General features: G+C 41.6%; 3 protein-coding genes across 4 annotated transcripts in view; all 3 read left to right on the forward strand.

Annotated features, from left to right (window-relative positions):
- itga11a (integrin, alpha 11a) overlaps positions 1 to 4,678 on the forward strand; it is a 40,158-nt gene extending 35,480 nt beyond the window's left edge. The window contains exons 26-30 of the mRNA XM_027017700.2: positions 168 to 251; positions 789 to 899; positions 1,579 to 1,674; positions 2,671 to 2,784; positions 3,057 to 4,678. Of these exons, the coding sequence (XP_026873501.2) occupies positions 168 to 251; positions 789 to 899; positions 1,579 to 1,674; positions 2,671 to 2,784; positions 3,057 to 3,134 (483 nt within the window). The 3' untranslated portion in view covers positions 3,135 to 4,678. The remainder of the gene's footprint in view (positions 1 to 167; positions 252 to 788; positions 900 to 1,578; positions 1,675 to 2,670; positions 2,785 to 3,056) is intronic.
- A 609-nt stretch (positions 4,679 to 5,287) lies between these two features.
- Positions 5,288 to 9,484, forward strand: mns1 (meiosis-specific nuclear structural 1). Of its 2 annotated transcripts, none has more exons than XM_027017692.2 (10): positions 5,288 to 5,499; positions 5,794 to 6,018; positions 6,134 to 6,261; positions 6,364 to 6,466; positions 6,586 to 6,815; positions 7,099 to 7,315; positions 7,543 to 7,650; positions 7,927 to 8,184; positions 8,425 to 8,550; positions 8,691 to 9,484. In XM_027017692.2, exons 1-10 carry the CDS (start codon positions 5,497 to 5,499, stop codon positions 8,799 to 8,801), a joined length of 1,509 nt encoding a protein of 502 aa, XP_026873493.2. In that variant the 5' UTR covers positions 5,288 to 5,496; the 3' UTR covers positions 8,802 to 9,484. The 2 variants fall into 2 exon arrangements, with proteins under 2 accessions (XP_026873493.2, XP_026873494.2); XM_027017693.2 differs by having other exon boundaries at positions 5,288 to 5,402.
- Positions 9,485 to 14,111: 4,627 nt separating this feature from the next.
- tph1b (tryptophan hydroxylase 1b) lies at positions 14,112 to 18,688 on the forward strand. Its single transcript, XM_027017691.2, has 11 exons — positions 14,112 to 14,243; positions 14,687 to 14,821; positions 15,131 to 15,314; positions 15,469 to 15,569; positions 15,746 to 15,813; positions 15,950 to 16,146; positions 16,460 to 16,595; positions 16,844 to 16,970; positions 17,156 to 17,251; positions 17,485 to 17,618; positions 18,055 to 18,688. Exons 1-11 carry the CDS (start codon positions 14,154 to 14,156, stop codon positions 18,227 to 18,229), a joined length of 1,443 nt encoding a protein of 480 aa, XP_026873492.2. The 5' UTR covers positions 14,112 to 14,153; the 3' UTR covers positions 18,230 to 18,688.

The raw sequence follows: 18,688 nt of genomic DNA on the forward strand, positions 1-18,688 counted from the left end.
TAAGTGTGAGTTAAGTGAACGGACAGTATATTACCAAGGCCTTCCAAATGAAAGTTTCTGAACTCAATTCAATGACGATTCTGTTTCTGAAAAGCAATGCAGAGGACCGTAGGTTGAGAAATCCAGTAACCTTGGCTGGAGTAACTCTGCATTTCTTCTACCCTCAGGAAGATGGAACTCAGTGCATTCCCACTCAGCACGTAGCACATAGTCGAGCATCACCAGAAGACCTAACCCGCGTCTCACGTTTGGTAAGGCTCCTTTCTCTCACCTATGGCTAGATGCCTGCGTTCCTAATGTATTTGTGGCTTTGAAACTTTGTGTAATTGGAGATGTCCGTCTTGTGATGTCGTTGCTTGTGAAAGCCATTTGCTCACCATGTGTGGATAAGAGTTTCTACCAGGCATGCGAATCTCAAAACAAACTTCAGTCATCCATCATCCAAAAGGCCCTGCTTTATTTAATGCAGAGCAGAAATTCCACATGGTTTATCCATTAAAAATGTTCGCTGGGGTGTTGTGAATGCAACTGTAAATAGTGTGTATACTTAGCTCTGGTTCTTATCCTCAACCACCACTACTAACCAGATTCATTAGGTTTGGCAATATCTTTAAAAGTCATTAAAGGGGACTTGTGTCAGTAAAACTTCGGTTTCAAGCATTTTAAAAAAGTGGCTGCACTTGATCTGTACATAAGTATGCTTGTGAATGGAGGAAACATTAATGTGTGTGTGTGTGTGTGTGTGTGTGTGTGTGTGTGTGTGTGTGCACACGTTCATTTGTGTTCAGAATTACACCAACACCCTGACTGTGCCAGTTCAGTGCACTGTGAACTTGACCTCCTACAGGGATGTCAGCATGACGATCAGTGGGTTCCTACGTGTTGACTCTCTCCATGCAGTGAGTAGGCATCACAATCACTGATAGCAAGGCTCTGAGCTTTATACTGGGAAGCACTCTACATGGAAAATGCACAAAAAAACATCCAGCAATGCTGTATCATTTAAGGCTGCACCTTATAGACAAAATGTGTAATTCATGTAATTGTGTCTTTTACAATTATGTCTGACTAGACTTAACCAGAGCAAAAAAGACCTTATACAAAAAATGCTATTTGACAGACATAAGTCTACATATGGCTGTTTTGTCTGGCCTGTTTGCTCTGGGCACTGGACTGAGGTGTCCTTCTATTGTACTGTATGGTGAGGGAGGTTTATCTTTAGGTCACAATTTCCTACAGTCATTAACACCAGTCAAAATAGTTGGCACATACAGGGAAAACAACTGTGTATTTGTAACACAACTAATTAATACTTACTTTACATTTGTATGTCCCTGATAAACATCTGCTCTCGATCTGCCTGTCTGCTTCTCTCTCTCCCTCCCTCCCTCCCTCCCTCCCTCTCTCTCTCCCTCCCTCCCTCCCTCCCTCTCTCTCTCCCTCCCTCCCTCCCTCTCTCTCTCTCTCTCTCCCTCCCTCCCTCTCTCCCTCTCTCTCTCTTTCTCTCTCTCTCTCTCTCCCTCTCTTTCTCTCTCTCTCCCATGTTTTTTGTTTGTTTGTTTTTTCTCTCACACGCAGCTGAAGTTCAAAACGCTGGAGCTGGTAACAACGGCCTCGATGGAGCTGAGCTCTGCTAGCCCCATGTTCCTTCATGAAGACAGACCCGTCAGACACGTGAGTCACAGTCCTGAATAAATCAGGCAATTTATTATGACATTAATTAACATTAATCAAGCAATTAATAATTTGTTTATTAAGATATTTGTTATTTATTAAAGTGAAGAGTGTTTTGGCAAAATGTAAGATGAATTGCAGGTGGCGGTGTAAAAATATATATATATATATATATATATATATATATATATATATATATATATATATATATATATATATATATATATTATGGTGTCTGCAGATACTTTCTGCATGTAGTCATTTTCCGATAGTTAATATTTTGTAACAGCAGGTTAGTGAGCAGGCTTTGTCCAACTGGGGGAAAAAAGGTTTTACAAAAGGCCATTAATAAAATAAACAATGAGACGTGAACATTACCAGAATTTCTCAGTTTTTAAAGTAAATACATTTTTATAAAAGTGTATTATACATGAGTACTGATTACTGGTAGGTGAAACTACATACATAACTGTTGGCACAGAACCTGTGTGATTAGCATCATGTGTTTGTTATGTAGACTTTAAATCTTCTAATAATGTGTACATGAATGCAATGACCTGGACTACACTAAACTGAAACTATGCCCAACTGAACATATCTGCTGAGCTAGGCTTGTGCAAGCAGCATTGTAACACTCATCTGCCTGGGGCCTTCGCTTTGATAATGTGTTGGTGTTCCGGGTGCCAGCACCCCCTTTGACTGCTGAGGGAGTGCACGTTTCTCAGCACACTCAAACAGTCTGGAACCCAAGGACCGAAAGGACCAACAGACCACCATGCAGCTGTTCTCTTTCATGTTGTTCTATGCTGCCATCTATGGGCATCACAACAGATTACACTAAATACTGATGTCACCTATCTAAAATTTACCTCTCCCAGGGAGACTAGTCTAAGAGGCATTTTAATTGGTACCCAAGAACCCATGTACCTACAATGTTTCCTCATACTAATATGGAATGTTTAACTTGTCTGTATCTGTATCTGTGTTTTACCTTAGATAATTCTGGAGATTAGGAAAGAGGAAGATTACCGTATTCCCATCTGGATTATAATTGGCAGTACACTAGGAGGGCTGCTGCTACTCTCCCTCCTTATTCTAGCTCTGTGGAAGGTAATAACATTCTATGTATTCCTATGACACTTTAAAATTGCAATTACTCTAGATTTGTTATTAAGGCACCTGCACAGGTTTTATCAAACATGAGAGTTTTTAACACTCTTATCAAGTGTTCCTGATTTCATAGATTATATTATGTTCATCTACAAGCAAAATGCAGTATTGTAATAGTCTTCTACAGTGTGCAGTATTGCACATGGAATATTTTTCAAAGGTTGTGTGGTGAAGTGAATCATGAATTTCGCCTATTCCTACATTTCCCACAGCTAGGTTTTTTCCAGAGGCAGAAGCGCAGAGAGGAGGTGGAAAACGAGGCCAATGGGAAGGTGGCAGAGGAGCGATAACGCAGGCTACCCACAGGGTTCAACCTGCTTCAACTCTCAGGGAGCGTCCCACAATTACACTACATGTCTCTAGAGTGGGGAATGAGTGAACAAAGAAGATGGATGGATGGATGGATGGATGGATGGATGGATGGATGGATGGATGGGTGGATGGATGGATGGCAAGACAGGTAAATGAGTAAAGAAAGAAAGTTAAAGTAAGAGAGAGAGGGGGAAAAGGGCAAATGTAATGAAGAGAGACTTTCATGAAGTTAAACATGAGACAGACAGAGAGGGAGGAAATGGAGGATTTGCTCTGTGCACTGGATGATCTGTTGCTTTTCATGAGAAAAAAACCAAACAAAAAGAAAAACACTGCAACGCCCTTCTCCTGGCCTGCACTGCTTACTGAGCCATACACAACGAACTTGGAAATGACTCCCCAATTCTTCAATCACACTCTACATAGGCTTTAGTCCCTCACTCAAAAATAAGTAAATAAACTATTATTCTTGGGAAATCACTTAAAAGAAAAATGTCTGGGAAACACATTCAAGACAAAGACTTCTGGGAATATGAGTTTTCACATGTTACTGACTCACCACTGTTCTTTTGCCAAATTAAATGCTTTATTTTCCAAACACACAGGAAAAAAAAACTCAGAGGGCCTTGATTGTTCACAGCAGCAACATTTACTGTGCCTTTTTTTCTCTGAAAGTAGGACACGTTGGAAAAAGAGAGTGCAGGGAATGGGAAGCAAAGGTTCTCACAAGGCCTGGCTTGCTTTTTGTAATGATGTCAACAGACATGCAAGATGTACCATTAAGCACTGGCATAACTAGCTCCTTGTTTTTGTTTTTTGCAGTGTTTATAATTTATTGATATGAAAATAAATAGTGTTTTGGATTTTTTTTCTACAGTGTTTCAATAGAATGTCCTCATGTGGTGTTCAGAAATAACAATACATTCATATTGCCCTAGGAGGCAATTACCTTACTATTGGTCCTTCATAACAATAATTATCTATACTTTCAAAGAATGTTGATTGATATTGAGATTTTTTTCCTTGTCTAATTTTTTTTTACCTAATTATTTTTGATGCACTTTTTAATATCGCAGAAAGTCAAACTTGAATTTTGTAAATATACAAGTATCTGTTTTTGTTTGTTATAATCAAAATGATGGAAATTTTGTAATATTGCTTCCACGAGGACTGGGGCATTACAATGTAACTAGAGACATCAACCCTAGTTTAGTTTATAAGAAAAGATTGTAGTGTTCATCTTTACATATGCTCGGCATTTTGTTTTAATAGCTTTCTTTTGTACAGTATGTTTTTAACCAAACCCAGTTTCTTCATGTGTGGCACAAAAATAAATTGTCCAGAATAGTTCCAAATATTCAAGTTTCTCAAGTTATGGTCAAAATCGTTAAAACTGAAATACGTAATATAGGCAGAGAAATTTAATTGTAGGTCTCATATGCTCTTTTATCTATAAGGTGCATGTCAAAAAAAATTAGAACGAGCAAGTATTTGTACAAAACAGAATTAAATAAATGTCAATTTTAACAGTCAAAACGTTTGTCATTTCTGCGCGTCCTTACTTTGTTGAAGCAGATTTGAACGTGTGGTTTTCTGGCCACAGAAATAAATCCAAATTCATCAAGCAGAAGTGGAGTCGCTGTACTGCCTAAATTTAACCGCTAAGTCTGACACATGCCAACGTATCTCAATTTAAGATCTCAATTTAACACGGTAATTTGTCAGTTAAGAGTTTTAACTAAAGGAGAAAGTTGGTTCACATTTCATATGATGGGATGATGTAATTAGGACTCATTCTCAGACCAAAGTCCAAAGACTATTCGTGAAAAATGGACCAAACCCCGATCGATGTCTTTTCAAACCGGGTCACCTGACAGATGTAGGTTCGCAAACTAACGCTATCTAACTAGGTTAGCTAACTATCAAACAGTCAGGTAAGATTGTTATGTGAAACTCTCAGTAGAAAAATCTAAACTACACTATGGATTCAATGTGTTTTATTAGTTGTGCGAAACACTGATACGTGATTAGAAATTCAACTAAATGCACCGTAAAGTCACACAGCTAGCCAACGCTAACGCTATTTACTTTTCACTGCCGCGAGAAACACTAAAGAGTTGCTGTGGCGCCCTTTCAACGAACGAATCAATATCGCCGATAGATTTTGGGATTGACCAATTACGGTCCACTTTACTGCCAAGTGCGGGATTACGTTTCCACGACAATGAGTTACAAACAAATGAAAGGTAAACGGTATGAAATTTGTCGCGCAGGTTTAGAAATACGTTAGTGAATCCCTTGTAGACGATCGAGCTGCCTGAACGAAAGAGTTCGGAAATTATGGTAAATAATATTTAACTAGCGATATTGGTTTTTCTTTTACTTTTTCATAAACTGACATTTTATCTAATATAATTAGCTAACGCTAGCTAGCTATCTGGGATGACTGGCTAGTTAGCGGTTAGTTATATATACTGTCTAGATTAATAAATACATTATAAACAGGCCAAATCGTACAAACACGTGGGAAGCTATTTCTGTCTTTTGACTGCGCGTTTGCTAGTTTTATTAGAGGTGTCTTCTGAAAAACTTGTCATATATACGTTTCCGTTTGATTACCTTGACGGCGATATTCAGGCTCCCATGAGCCAGAGACGTAACATGTTGCACAACCATCATCAAAGGATGGTCGCGCAACTTCGGCTCCACGAGGAAAAGCGCGAGGAACAAGCCAAGCGCATCATCAAAGAGACGCAAATTCAAGCCAACCTAATCAGCGAGGAGAGGTTCGAAAGGAAAAGGTACTTGCGCAAGATGCATGATGAAGAGTTCGAGAGGCAAACAGAGGAAGCTTACTTGAAGGTTAGTTGTAATTTTTGTTTACCTGTCCTACCTAATCTGCTTTTACCATTTTCAAAAGATATATGAGCATGCATGTTTTTATCAGTTGAAATATTGTCCAGCTTTTCTCCCTTAGGCAGAGCAGGACAGAATATTCAAGGAGAAGCAAATGGCACAAGAGGAGAGGATGGCTAAGGAACTGGCCCGGATCAGCTTTGAAAAGCTGAAAGACGAAAAAATGAGACAGTACATCAAAGAAAACAGGTGTTTACTCACTTTACAGTGAACAGCAATCTGTAAGACTGTCTCCATACCAGTTCATGTAGTTATTTTCCCATTTGTTAATAGCAATTAACTGATTTATAGTGTGGAGCTCCGTGAGTTGGAGGCAAAGCTGAAGTCTGCTTACCTAAACAGAGAAAGGGCAGCACAGGTAGCTGAGAAGCAGGCTATGAAGTACGAGGCTATGGTAAGTGCAGTTCTTTTTGAACTGTCACACCGGCTCAAAAGGCAGGAAAGTAGGTTGCAAAAGGAGTCGAGGCCTGTGTACGCAGTTTCAGCCTTGCTTTTTGCCTCGTGGCAATTCAGAAGGTGGAAGCTGAACTCACTCGTAAGATGAGGGGCGAGCAGGAGCGGGCAGCGGTGGAGAAAGAGCAGCAGCAGCAGAGGCGCTACGAGGAGGTGATGCGCTACCAGCAGGACCTGGAGCAGCAGCTGGTGGAGAAGGAGCGCGAGAGGCAGGAGGCCTATGAGGAGTTTCTCAAGGAGAAGCTACTGGTGGATGAAATAGTGCGGAAGATCTACGAGGAAGACCAGATGTGAGATGCCATACTTAGATTTATATTGGTTTTTATTTGTTTGTTTGCTTGTTTGCTCTCCCTGCACAATTCCCATTGACATGTTCACATTTACACAGAATATTCCAGCCTCTTCTAGCTGAAATGTTGTATGACCATACACTGTAACATTCTTGCATTCTTCCTTGTACTGGCTAGTCCACTGGTTTAGCAGCTAGTTGAGCAAAATCAGAAACACGGGCCTTGGATGTGGCATATAGGGCATGTCTGTCGTGGCTTTAATAGGGCGGGCTTTCATTTTCAGGGAGCGGCAGCTGCGGCTGGAGAAGGTCAAGGCCACAAAGAGGTACATCGAGGAGTTCAAGAAGCAGCAGGCCGAATGGAGGCGCATGGAGCGGGAGAAGATGGAGGAGGAAAACCGGCGCATTCTGGAGTTCACCAAGTACCAGCAGAGAAAGGAAGAAGACCGGATGGCCAGTGCTAGAGAGAGAGAGAAGGCCAAAGAAGGCCTCCAGAAGATGGTAGGTGGCAAGAGATACCACCCGACCCCCCAGTCAAAGAGATACCACCTCACCCCCAACGTAAAAGATATCACCCCACCCCCCAATCTAAAAGATACCACCCCACCCCTCAATTCAAACCACAGACACAGTCATGTCTGAGATGAAGGTTTCAGAAGTGATGGTACTACTTGGTTAATGTGAGATAATGAGTGACTTGTGAATTGCCATCCCTGTTGGTGTCTTAGCTGACTGAGAAGATGGAGCTGGAGAGGCAGCAGCGTGAGGAGATGGAGCGGGTGCGTGAGGAGCTCTACCTGGAGGAGCAGGCCGAGACTGCCAGACAGAAAGAAATCGTGAGTCCATGCTTCTTAAAGTTCCTGCCACAATGGATAAATCAACTGAAAAAGCTAAATCATCGACCAATTTTGACCTATTTTCTATCTTAAAGAATGATAAAATCCATATGGTGCTGAAGACAAAAATAAATAAATCAAACCTCCCTAAAGGGCTTATTTTTGAATAACCAATTATGGTATAAATGTATAAAGTGATCGTTTTCTACAGTCAGCAGTCTCCTCTCTGAGCCATGCGTGGGAATCTCACCTTTGTCTCCCACCCCATGTCTGCAGGAGGAGATGGAGCGGAGGATCCGCCAGCGGCTGGACATGCAGCGCACATGCCAGGAGCAGCTGGCCTTCAGGCAGTTCCAGCGTCGGGCCCAGGAGGAGGAGGAGGAGACCTTCCGGCAGTCCATGCTTGCCAAGTTCGCCGAGGACGACCGCGTGGAGCAGATGAACGCACAGAGGCGCCGCCTCAAGCAGCAGGAGCACAGGCATGCAGTCGAGAAGCTGATCGAGGAGCGCAGACGCCAGTACCTGGCTGACAAGGTGAGGCTCGACACCAGACCAGACTGGACCAGGCCACTTGATTATCCAGCCCTGCTTCACTCTCCAACTGGGTTTCAATATGATTACTGATGTTTATTAGGCAGAGGTTTGTAAGCATGGCTTTTATGTTAAAGTGTTGCGAGGGATTTATAATATATAGAGGATATATTATACATACATATACACATTGTTACATATACATATACATATTACGTAGAGTAATATAATATTTTTGTGCAGGAGTGTGAGGCTGAGGAGAGAGCGATGGAGCAGGAGAGGGAGACCCTGCGCCGGGAGATCATCGAAGAGGAGAGACGGAGGCTCCTCAAACTCCATGCCACCAAACTGCTTGGGTACCTGCCAAAGGTAAAGACGCCTCACTGTTCCTGCGCACATTTGGGACTGTTCTGAGCTCGACCACACTAGGAACATTTAATTTTTATACTGTTTTCAGCTGTACATGGGTTTCCAAAGCACACTGTGCAATTACACTGTTTGTTCATTAGGGAATTTTCAGGGAGGATGATCTGGAGCACTTTGACGAAGATTTCAAAAGCAATTTCAAGAAACGTCAAGCTGACATATTCTCCGAGGAGGGCTGGGGAGAGGACGAATAATACACATTTACAGCTCAGGACCACTAGATGGCAGACTTGATTGATTCAGTGAACTTTTTTATCTTGGTAGTCCTTTGAGTTTTGGTTCATGGTCAAAACAAGGAATGACTCACAGTTGCTTTACATGTTTTTTAAAAACCTGTAAAACAGTCAGATAAACCTAAATGCAATTTTCTGTTTGTTTTAAACATAAACCTCTATCATGCAGAAACATAGCAGCGCATATGATTTTTTTTTTCTTGATAAATGTGAAGCTGTTTAATATACATTTATGGGCCATGGTCTTTATTAAAACCTGTGCAGTGTTTGAAAAAATGTATAGTATGTTCTATTTCATCAGACACATTATTTCAGTACAACAGTTCAACTACAAAATTGACAAGGGCTGCTCACATGAAGGCCCGTGGCACCAGACCTCTCTGCTGCAGGATTCCAGTCTGAGGATAATCTTATGGGAGTCCAAAGTCACATAAGCTTGTCCTGGCTTTTCCTGCACTGTACACTGACACCCAGGATATGCATCTTATCTGGTAGCCTCTGAGGTTCTGAATGAGTTTGTGAGGCTAAAGGTGAGTCCCAGGTACATGATGTATTAATAACCATTATCTCTCAAAAATCACTCAAAATGTACCACTGCTGACTCTGTGATAGGATGACTGAATTAAACACAATTCTACCTCTTCTCTGTATTGGTTGACTTTTTTAATAGCTTTATTTTGACCTTATAGGTAAAGGACACTTAGTGATAAGCAAGGACCTTAACATTCTTCCAGAAGTACAGTGCCTGACTGCTTCGCACGCTCAGACAGGCCAGGTACACCGCTGAGGATAATCACAAGTGATTGAGCCTTTAAGCTCTTCCTCACCTGTCAGTCATGTCAAGCCTCATGTATCCTGATGTCCATCGTAGTGTTGCTTTCCTCCACAAACTTATGTTACTGGTATTTGTAACTTGGTTACTTGTACTGATGTTCTTAAACAACTTTAGGCTCCAATACAGTCTCCAATTCTCAATAGCAGCTTCCCCCAAGCATCCTAAAATGCATTCTTTTCTCACCAAATTAATATGAAATAAGAAAATCAATATTGTAAACACAAAAATGTCAATGTAAACTTAAAAGGTATTTTCCCAGTTAGCAAGTCTAACACACTGAAGGTGATTCAATTTGCCCACAAGCGAATCCACATGTTTGTATCAAATGCAGTCCTCAATACTGAAGCTTCATTTTATATCTTTGTAACTCTTAACTGTTATAGCAAACCAAGATGAGAAAACTCTGCCCCCCCCCCCCTTCTCTCTCATTAGACAGCTCACACAGGAAATTCTGTAATTACTTCTAGAGGTTCACAAATGGTGTTATAAGAGACCATGTGGGCTAATAATCCTCTATGTATAAAGCTTATTTCTGACAACTGGAACCTAAAGTCAACAGCAGCAGGGCAAGTCATTACCATGTTAACATCACCATGGCATGTGCTTAATAACTTTATATGAAAGAAATGTTTATTTTTAATTATTAGACACAAAGCACCCCGTGACCCTGGGTGGTAACTCAGTCACCCACTCACATACTTTCAGCAGGTTGAATATTGGCCACCAGAGGAGGCTATTGAAACTCAAGCAGCTTAAAGGAACAATGTAATTTTAAGGGCTCATTTGAGGACTACAAAGCAATTTGGTTCTTTATCTCATGTGAGTTGCATTTTATAGAAAAAAATGCAAAAAAAAGTCACTATTATAGCAAAATATTGTTTGCTGCTTTTTGGTAGTAAAATGACTGATTGCTCTATTAAAGTACATTCTTAAAGAAACTGGCATGAAACCACACCAGCAGAATGCATGTATGTACTCACAAATACTACATGAAGTAAAAGATATGAGATGTCGGGAGGCAGAGTCCGGTGAAGACGGAGGCTTAGGGTGCACCTAATGTTCAAACTCTACAACTTACTTGTCTTTAAAAACAGGAATGGATGTCTGGCCTTTTTCTTTTTTTGCCTCATTTGTAATAAAGTTGGTGATTTTATTATTAAAGTCAAATGGCTGACTAGCTTTATAGCTAAATAAGCAGTTTATCTGTATTAAGATGAAATAAGATAGGCCTAACTGTTCTATGCTCACACAATCAGAAAAGTCAAAACTTATAGAAAGTTATATGAGGAATATACAACAGTTATATGAAGGAAATTGTAAGGAAAATAGTCCTGTTTTCCTTAATTCAGTCCCTCTGATTCCACCGCCTGCCTCAGCTGTGTCTGGTTAATCTTCCTTCAGGGGCCTGGGGCACGTTTCTCAGAATAAGTGACACCGAAAGTCAGAGACGCTGAGAAGCACACATACTTTATTCAGTGATGCATGAGAATATATAGGTGGCAAAGCAAAGCAGATGAGTACGCAGAAATACGTAAATGACATAGCAAGTGTCATAAGTTTGGACATGATGTTCAGATATGATGTGATATGCAGTGTCTAGAATGAGACAGTAACTCCAGACCATTTGACGTAGCCTTGCACCTATCTAAAAGTAAACAGCATAGGATAGCGTGAGAGAGAGAGAGAAAGAAAGAGAGAGAGTGGGAGAGAGAACTATTTACAGAGAAGGGAGTCCCATTTAGGGAATTCTAACAAAAAAGGATTTTGACCCTTTAAAACGTGACACATTTCATTCATATACAACCAAGCTACTCTACAAGTGCAAACACCTGCATTTTAATGCTAGTTTGCTCTCCTTTAGTGATACACACAAAAAATTACTTGATTGCTAACAACTTGCCTTTGTGGAGAATTTTCAGCCTACGTGAGAGACGGGAAAATAAGAAACCAGCCTGGATTTGCAATGCTCCAATGTCCATGCAGAAGGTCCAGAGCACGTGAGCATGCATGTGTAACAAACGCTGATGCCTGGATTCATGCACCAGCGCCCATGAGCATGAAGCGTTCTTAAGCACCTAAAGCCACTGAGAACCTCTTCAGCCACACATGAGTTTAGGGTCTTTAAACATGATACTCTCTATGATCCCAGACAATGAGGTTTTGATCTCAGCCTGTGTTATTGTTTAACCAAGAGAGAATGTCATAGTTTTCAAAAGGTCAAAGAGAAAGTCATCATTAAGAGTGTGAGCTCTTGTTAAGAGTACTAACCATGCTGGCATTCACTCCGTTGCTGTTCATCATTTCCTGTTAATTAGTGCTGGCTTTCCATATGCAGAATGAGCTGCCATTGCCATTTAACAAAACTTTGCTATAGGGGTTTTGCAAAGAAGGCTCTATCATCTTATGCTCTTTTCTGAATGTCTGAATGACTGATTTCAAAGGCGTTTCAATGCCTCTGATCCAGAACTCACTGATCATGCTGAGACTTCAAACTGACATTGTTCTCCAAGCTTCATTTGACTCACCTGAGAAGACAGAGGAGCATTGATACCTTTAGGAGGAATGACTAGGGGTGGTATTTGAACGGTCACTGGAGAGATGACTTTTTGATCCTGAGGTCTCTGCTCCCATTAATTAATTCTGCCCTTTGATCCGTTAAATATATTTTATTATGAATCAATATATAATTCTCTCTCATCTATAAATACAATTTCCCAACTGGGAATGAACATACAGTGCATAATCTATATAATCAAAGAATGCCAGATATGTTATTGCGATATAATGCTGCTTTATTTGGCATAGTGGTAGCATCCTAGACTGCACAATGTTACTGAAGTTGTTTCATAGTCTATGATGCACGTGGACTAAGTCTGCTTACAGAAGATTCATTACTACACTAAAGAAGCTGTGAATGAACCAGACTGCAGCATTAGATTGGTCTTAGGCTATGATTAGAAAGCAGGCCTCCATACTCAAATTAGATTATGATAATTTGCTGAAACAGCTGTCCTGTTGTGGACTGTTTTGCTGTTTAGACTTATCATTTATGCGTTAGACATGAAGTGGTTGCGAAAATACTAGAAAAGGCTGTTCCGTCTTTGCGGAGATGTATTGAAGGTTTGGTACAAATGCCGAACCATAAGTTGAACTACATTCAAGTACACAACAAGGCACGCTCCACTGTAATGTCTACAACTGATCAAGGGCAGCATGCAGGATGTGGGGCATTTGGAAATGCTCTGAACTTTGTCTATTTTCTCACGCTCTACCAATTCATGGAACACAGGAATGTGTCACACTTCCCTTTGCATTCTTTAATGAGGTAGATTTTTGCAATACATGATATTCTGAAACAAACTATCAGACTTACTATGAAAGTTATCTAAAAATTATGAATCGAGGACATTTCATGATCAGCAGACGGTCTCAGTCCTGTTTTCTGCTGAAACTTGTATGAACTGGTCGACAGTCTCCTAGTAGGGCCTAATGAGATATGTGGTTATAGGACACAAAAGACGAAAGACGCTATTTACAGACGAGGATGCCCACGTAGGTCTTTCACGTCAGTGACAAACCAGTGGGAGGCATAGACAATAGACCAGTAAAGAAGAGAGCTAGCGTGAGAATGTTTGCATAAAATATTAGTCATGTGTTTGCGTTGGATTTACATCAGCAAGTCGTTATATCGCACTTTCGAGGTAATTAATGCTGGGGCGAGCTCACAAATACCAGGGCGTTATTAATCCGACCAGCGTTCCTGGATACGGCCGATGTACGACGTGTTTTAATGACTTTTCAACTCCCCCACTTTCGAACAGGCGACGTGGTCTGATTTTCGTCTTTGGAAGCCTTGATTAGGGGTTTCCTGTAACGAGTGACGAGTAAATGTGTACCCGTCACCACTACCTAATCTAAGCTTCTGCGTGTGTTTGAGAACGAGTTTTTGCCCTCGCCCTTTCAACGCGCCTTTGTCGAGCGAGGACACGCTGGTGAAAATTCAAAGCTTACTGGTCCATATCCTCCCTTTGAAAAAAAATCCAAAAGTCTAAAATAACTGTCTGTAAAGTGGAGGTGAAAAGACGTACATTAATAAATGCCAAGGTCTGCTAAAGTTTGCAATGGTCGGTAAAGTCCCCCACACAGCCTTTTACACACATTTGGAGAAGCTGGTCATCGTTTAGAAAGAAAGCAACAAGAAAGCTTGAGTAGTAGGCTAGTCGGCTATAATTTTCTGATGTCTAAAAATAATTGGCCTATATGTTGTATGACGCCTCCTGATCGCAATTTTCCATTTCCTCTTTTCTACTGTAGGTCGTAGAGGTGTAATCTTACGCGCTTGGTGGCGCCAACCCCGTTCTGTCAGCCCGGTTGATAAATAACCGAAGCTCTCTGAAGTCCCGTTAACACAGTTACCTTCTGGGTGACCGCAGCAACATTGTAAGAGGTCCTTCACGTATATACGCGCCGCTAGGGCCATGTTTTCCAGTAAAACTGATGGACCACGCCGAGGACGGTCTTTCGACTCAATTAACAAATATTATGAGGAGAAACAATTCAACAATGAGGTTAGTGATTTTTTTTTTTATTCAACGTTTTCTACAAATGTTTCAACTTTCTGGGTAATTCCACGCTATTATAAAACTTTCGTGCTTAGGGTTTTGGGGCAGTTTTTCTATTGTACACCATTTGTAATGATTTTATATTCTGAGAGAGCTTTTCGTGACCCTTCAGTAGTTGAATGTACAGCAATAAAAAAAAGAACAATCTCAGAATAAGCTTGACCTGCAAATTGATCAGAGGTCTAGGAGAGTAATCGGTTTCTGATGTCGCTGTCTTTGACATAGTGCTGAACTCATTCATGCGAACTACTTACCACGTCAGTAAAGGACTGCAGTTCTGGGGGGACAATCAAATGAAGAGTGGACCGTACGCCGTATTAGGGTAAAATTACCAAAAAGATTTTCTTCTGGACCTGCAGCTGTGACATTCTGTGTTCTTTTATTTGAAGATAAACAAGTCTTCTTTTAACAATACTGATGAGGACCTAGTCAAAACCCTGTCCTCTGAGAAAGAACACACTGCAGTTGTCTTCTCTCTGAAGAATGAAGTAGGTAACCTTGTAAAGGCACTAAAGATTTTTCAGGTATGCACAGTTCTTCCCTCAGCTAACATCTTCTTTCAACACATTCAGTCAACATACTTGACTTGTTGTTTATAACTGTCATGTATGAGGGAAATAACCCACTTGTGACTTTTAGTTTTGGGATAAATAGTTATGTTAATTTTCATGTTAAACACTATCCACAGGAATACATTCCTATGAAGGTTTAGTTCAATAACACAGTAATATATGTGAGGGACAACAGGTGTTGTAATGGTTGATTTGTGATTACCTGTTTTGTGCTCTTATTCTAGTCACTATATCCCTCTTTTGTCTGATATTCACCGTCAGGAATACCAAATTAATCTTTTGCACATTGAGTCACGGAGGTCTAGATGCAGCAACTCCGAGCTGGAAGTGCTTGTCAGCTGTGAAAGTGAGCGAGAGATTCTGACCACGATTATCCAGCTACTGAGAAAGCAGATGAATGACCATACCACAGACCCCCTGGACAAACTCTGCACCCCTGAGGATGGTAAAAGCCCTCAAACGTCAGCATACTTATAGAATGCTTGGCACAGGACAAAGGCCTCTTTGGTTCTACCAGATGTGTTTGGGCAGGATAGTAAAACTGATTTGAATGGTTAAGCAGTAAAACCTGTCCAAAGCTTGTCTGCTTGGTGTTTCAGACATCCCAGAAGAGCCCTGGTTCCCCAAGAAGATGTCAGATCTTGACAAGTGTGCCAATCGTGTTCTGATGTATGGATCTGCCCTGGACTCTGATCATCCTGTGAGTGCACTTTCCTCTTCCAAGTCCATTGCTACCAGGCATTTATTTTCTATGAAGACAGGGCTGCTGTTTGATCTTGTCATACCACTTTTCAGATTTGCAAGCAAAAGCATGTATTAGTCTGACGATTCTGAATGAGATATAAAATACCATCATTGATGCTAATCTTTCTGTAGGGATTTAAAGACAACGTCTATCGTAAGAGGCGAGAATTCTTCGCAGACCTTGCAATGAACTACAGACAGTACGTATCATACAGTTCTGCGTATTTTTTCATCTTGCGGAGTAACGTCTCCGTTACACATTAATAAACCAACCTCTCTCTCTCTCATTCACCTCGCCCCGAAACCCTCCCTCCCTGTCCTCCTCTCAACCTCAAGCGGAGACCCAATCCCGCGGGTGGAGTACACAGAGGAGGAGGTGCGGACATGGGGGGTGGTGTTCGGGGAACTGAACAAGCTCTACCCCACACACGCGTGCAGGCAGTACCTTCGCAGCCTTCCCCTGCTCTCACAGCACTGCGGCTACAGGGAGGACAACATCCCTCAGCTGGAGGATGTGTCCCGCTTCCTCAGGGGTGAGGCTCCCTGTCCTGCATCTGTCACCAGGGCAGGCTGGCATTCCGGAATGCATTGTTTGCTCCAGCCGATCTGACGAGGTTTGCCTAGCTTTAGAAAAGTACTGAAAATGACATGGCTTTGGCATGCCTTTGTCATTAATGTATAAATTCTAATGTGACACACTGTAAATCAGTACAGATCATGTATAGAAAATCTTAGTTTAAGAGTTCCAACATAAATACATATGGCGAGAAGCCTCTTTTTATTTATCAGTGGAGGGTAAATTTAATGTGTGTGCCTAAACATTTGCATGTGGGTTTTATTTTCTAGAGCGCAGCGGTTTTACAATCCGCCCTGTTGCTGGGTACTTGTCCCCCCGTGACTTCCTGGCAGGGCTGGCCTTCCGTGTGTTCCACTGTACCCAGTACATTCGCCACAGCTCGGCACCGCTCTACACACCCGAACCGTGAGTTCCACGTCGCGCGCATGCACTCCCAGGTCACCTGCTGCCTGCCTTGTTACTGCCCACATTGTGCTTCACACTACATTTACAGGCACATTTACAGCATTTAGCTGATGCTTTTTTTTCCCATTCACTTTATTTGTCTCTTCCTAATTTAACTTGCATCTTCTCCCAACACAGTGGTGTTTCATTTCTTCCCAGGGTGTCAGTCTTGACCACTGGTCATACCGATTGGCGTGTTTGTGTTACAGGGACACATGTCATGAATTGCTAGGGCACGTGCCACTGCTAGCAGAGCCCACCTTTGCTCAGTTCTCACAGGAGCTTGGCTTGGCATCGCTGGGGGCCCCTGACGATGCCGTGCAGAAACTGGCAACCGTGGGTGAATCCTTAATTATTATCTTTAAAATATGTTTATTACGGAGTTTAAAATATGTTTATTACTTTAAATTTGTTTATGACATAGAATCTGGACAATTGATGCTGCTTTGTATCTATTAAGAGATCTGATGGAGTGTGTCCTGTCTAAGGTGGTGGGGTGATTTCCTTGTCTGTGTTTGCAGTGTTACTTCTTCACAGTGGAGTTTGGCTTGTGTAAACAGGAAGGGAAGCTGAGAGCCTATGGAGCTGGTCTCCTCTCATCTATCAGTGAGCTGCAGGTAAACTAACCAGCTCACAACATCCTGCAGCTGCAGTGTAAATATGCTGTACAAGGAAAAAGGAAAGATGACTGCACACAGAAAAAAAAAGAGTGAGATGACTACACACAGAAAGTCGTAATACTTGCCCTTTGGTTTTAATCGCAGTGATGTTAAATGGCATGAGCATAATTCCAAACACACAGTTCAGAGGGGAGCAGTGCCGGGCAAGTGAGCTTGTTTTTCCGTTACAGCATGCGCTCTCCAGCAATGCCACAGTCCTGCCGTTTGAGCCCAAAGTCACATGCAGACAGGAGTGTCTGATCACCACCTTTCAGGAGGTTTACTTCATGTCTGAGAGTTTTGAGGAGGCAAAGGTTCGAATGAGGTAATCAATTTTCCTTTCCTCATGAAGCTTACAACTCAGTTTGTTTTAATGGATATGAAAACATATCTATCAAGCTAGCATCATTTTGTGAGCTATAGTGACCAATCTTGGAGAACTGCTGTAGTTAAGTGCGCTATATGAATCGCAAAAAAAAAAAAGATCAACGTACTTAATTCAAAAGAAGCTGGGGAAACTGCTGCTTTTGTTGCCTGAGTCATGTGACCATGCACCACAGGACAATTTATTGCTAGACCGAATGTATTGCGAATGCGCTTAATGAAATCCAAGGGATAATGGATCAAAGGAGACCTTGAAGGGAAAGTATTGCACACACATTTTATGATGAGGCATAAATGCAATAAATGTACTGGACAGGGTGGGAGGGCGAGAGATTTCACCCCTGGCCCCTGGGTAACCCTGCCCCTTTCTTGCACAGGGAGTTTGCTAAGACAATCAGGCGCCCATTCACTGTGCGCTACAACCCATACACGCAGAGCATATGTGTGTTGAAGGATGTGCCCAGCATCACCGGCATGGTGGAAGAGCTCCGGCATGAGCTGGATGTGGTGGGTGATGCACTGCAGCGGCTCAACAAACACCTGGGCATCTAATACCACCAAACCCCACCCATGTCAGGAGGAGCAGATTCCTAACCCCGCCCATGTCAGGGCTACAGCACTGTGGCATTCGATGTGTTTCCTGCTGCAAAAAACTTAATTCATAGAGGGATTGACAGGTGCATTAAATCAGGGAAAGCATTAAATTTTGCAATCCTGTGGCTCAGCAGAACTAGTTTGATATCCTTTTCCTAATCACCAATAATTCTTTATATATAATATAATAATATAATAATCTCTGATTGCTGTTTAATGACACTGCTATCACTAATGTTTTAAACACTAAATTCACTCATTAGCAAGTGTCAAACCACTGATACTGTTGCTACTACAGAGGAAATCCAGTGCTTTTGGCTTCACACCCATGTCCATCCGAGTTAAATGGCTTAATAAAAGAAAATTGTTAATCTTTGAAAGACACATTTTTCTTTGAAGAATCAAATTCTTCAAATT

The sequence above is a fragment of the Electrophorus electricus genome, chromosome 21, assembly GCF_013358815.1.
Source record: "Electrophorus electricus isolate fEleEle1 chromosome 21, fEleEle1.pri, whole genome shotgun sequence".
In the NCBI taxonomy this organism is placed as follows: Eukaryota; Metazoa; Chordata; class Actinopteri; order Gymnotiformes; family Gymnotidae; genus Electrophorus; species Electrophorus electricus.

What these genes read in the sequence shown, in the direction of transcription:
- tph1b (XM_027017691.2), top strand. Translation starts at nt 14,154, where the DNA reads ATGTTTTCCAGTAAAACTGATGGACCACGCCGAGGACGGTCTTTCGAC. An exon ending in AGGCACTAAAGATTTTTCAG is followed by an intron (nt 14,822 to 15,130) that starts GTATGCACAGTT and finishes ATTCACCGTCAG; the next exon opens with GAATACCAAATTAATCTTTT. An exon ending in CCGCTCTACACACCCGAACC is followed by an intron (nt 16,596 to 16,843) that starts GTGAGTTCCACG and finishes TTTGTGTTACAG; the next exon opens with GGACACATGTCATGAATTGC.
- mns1 (XM_027017692.2), top strand. An exon ending in ATCTACGAGGAAGACCAGAT is followed by an intron (nt 6,816 to 7,098) that starts GTGAGATGCCAT and finishes TTTCATTTTCAG; the next exon opens with GGAGCGGCAGCTGCGGCTGG. An exon ending in CTGCCAGACAGAAAGAAATC is followed by an intron (nt 7,651 to 7,926) that starts GTGAGTCCATGC and finishes CCATGTCTGCAG; the next exon opens with GAGGAGATGGAGCGGAGGAT.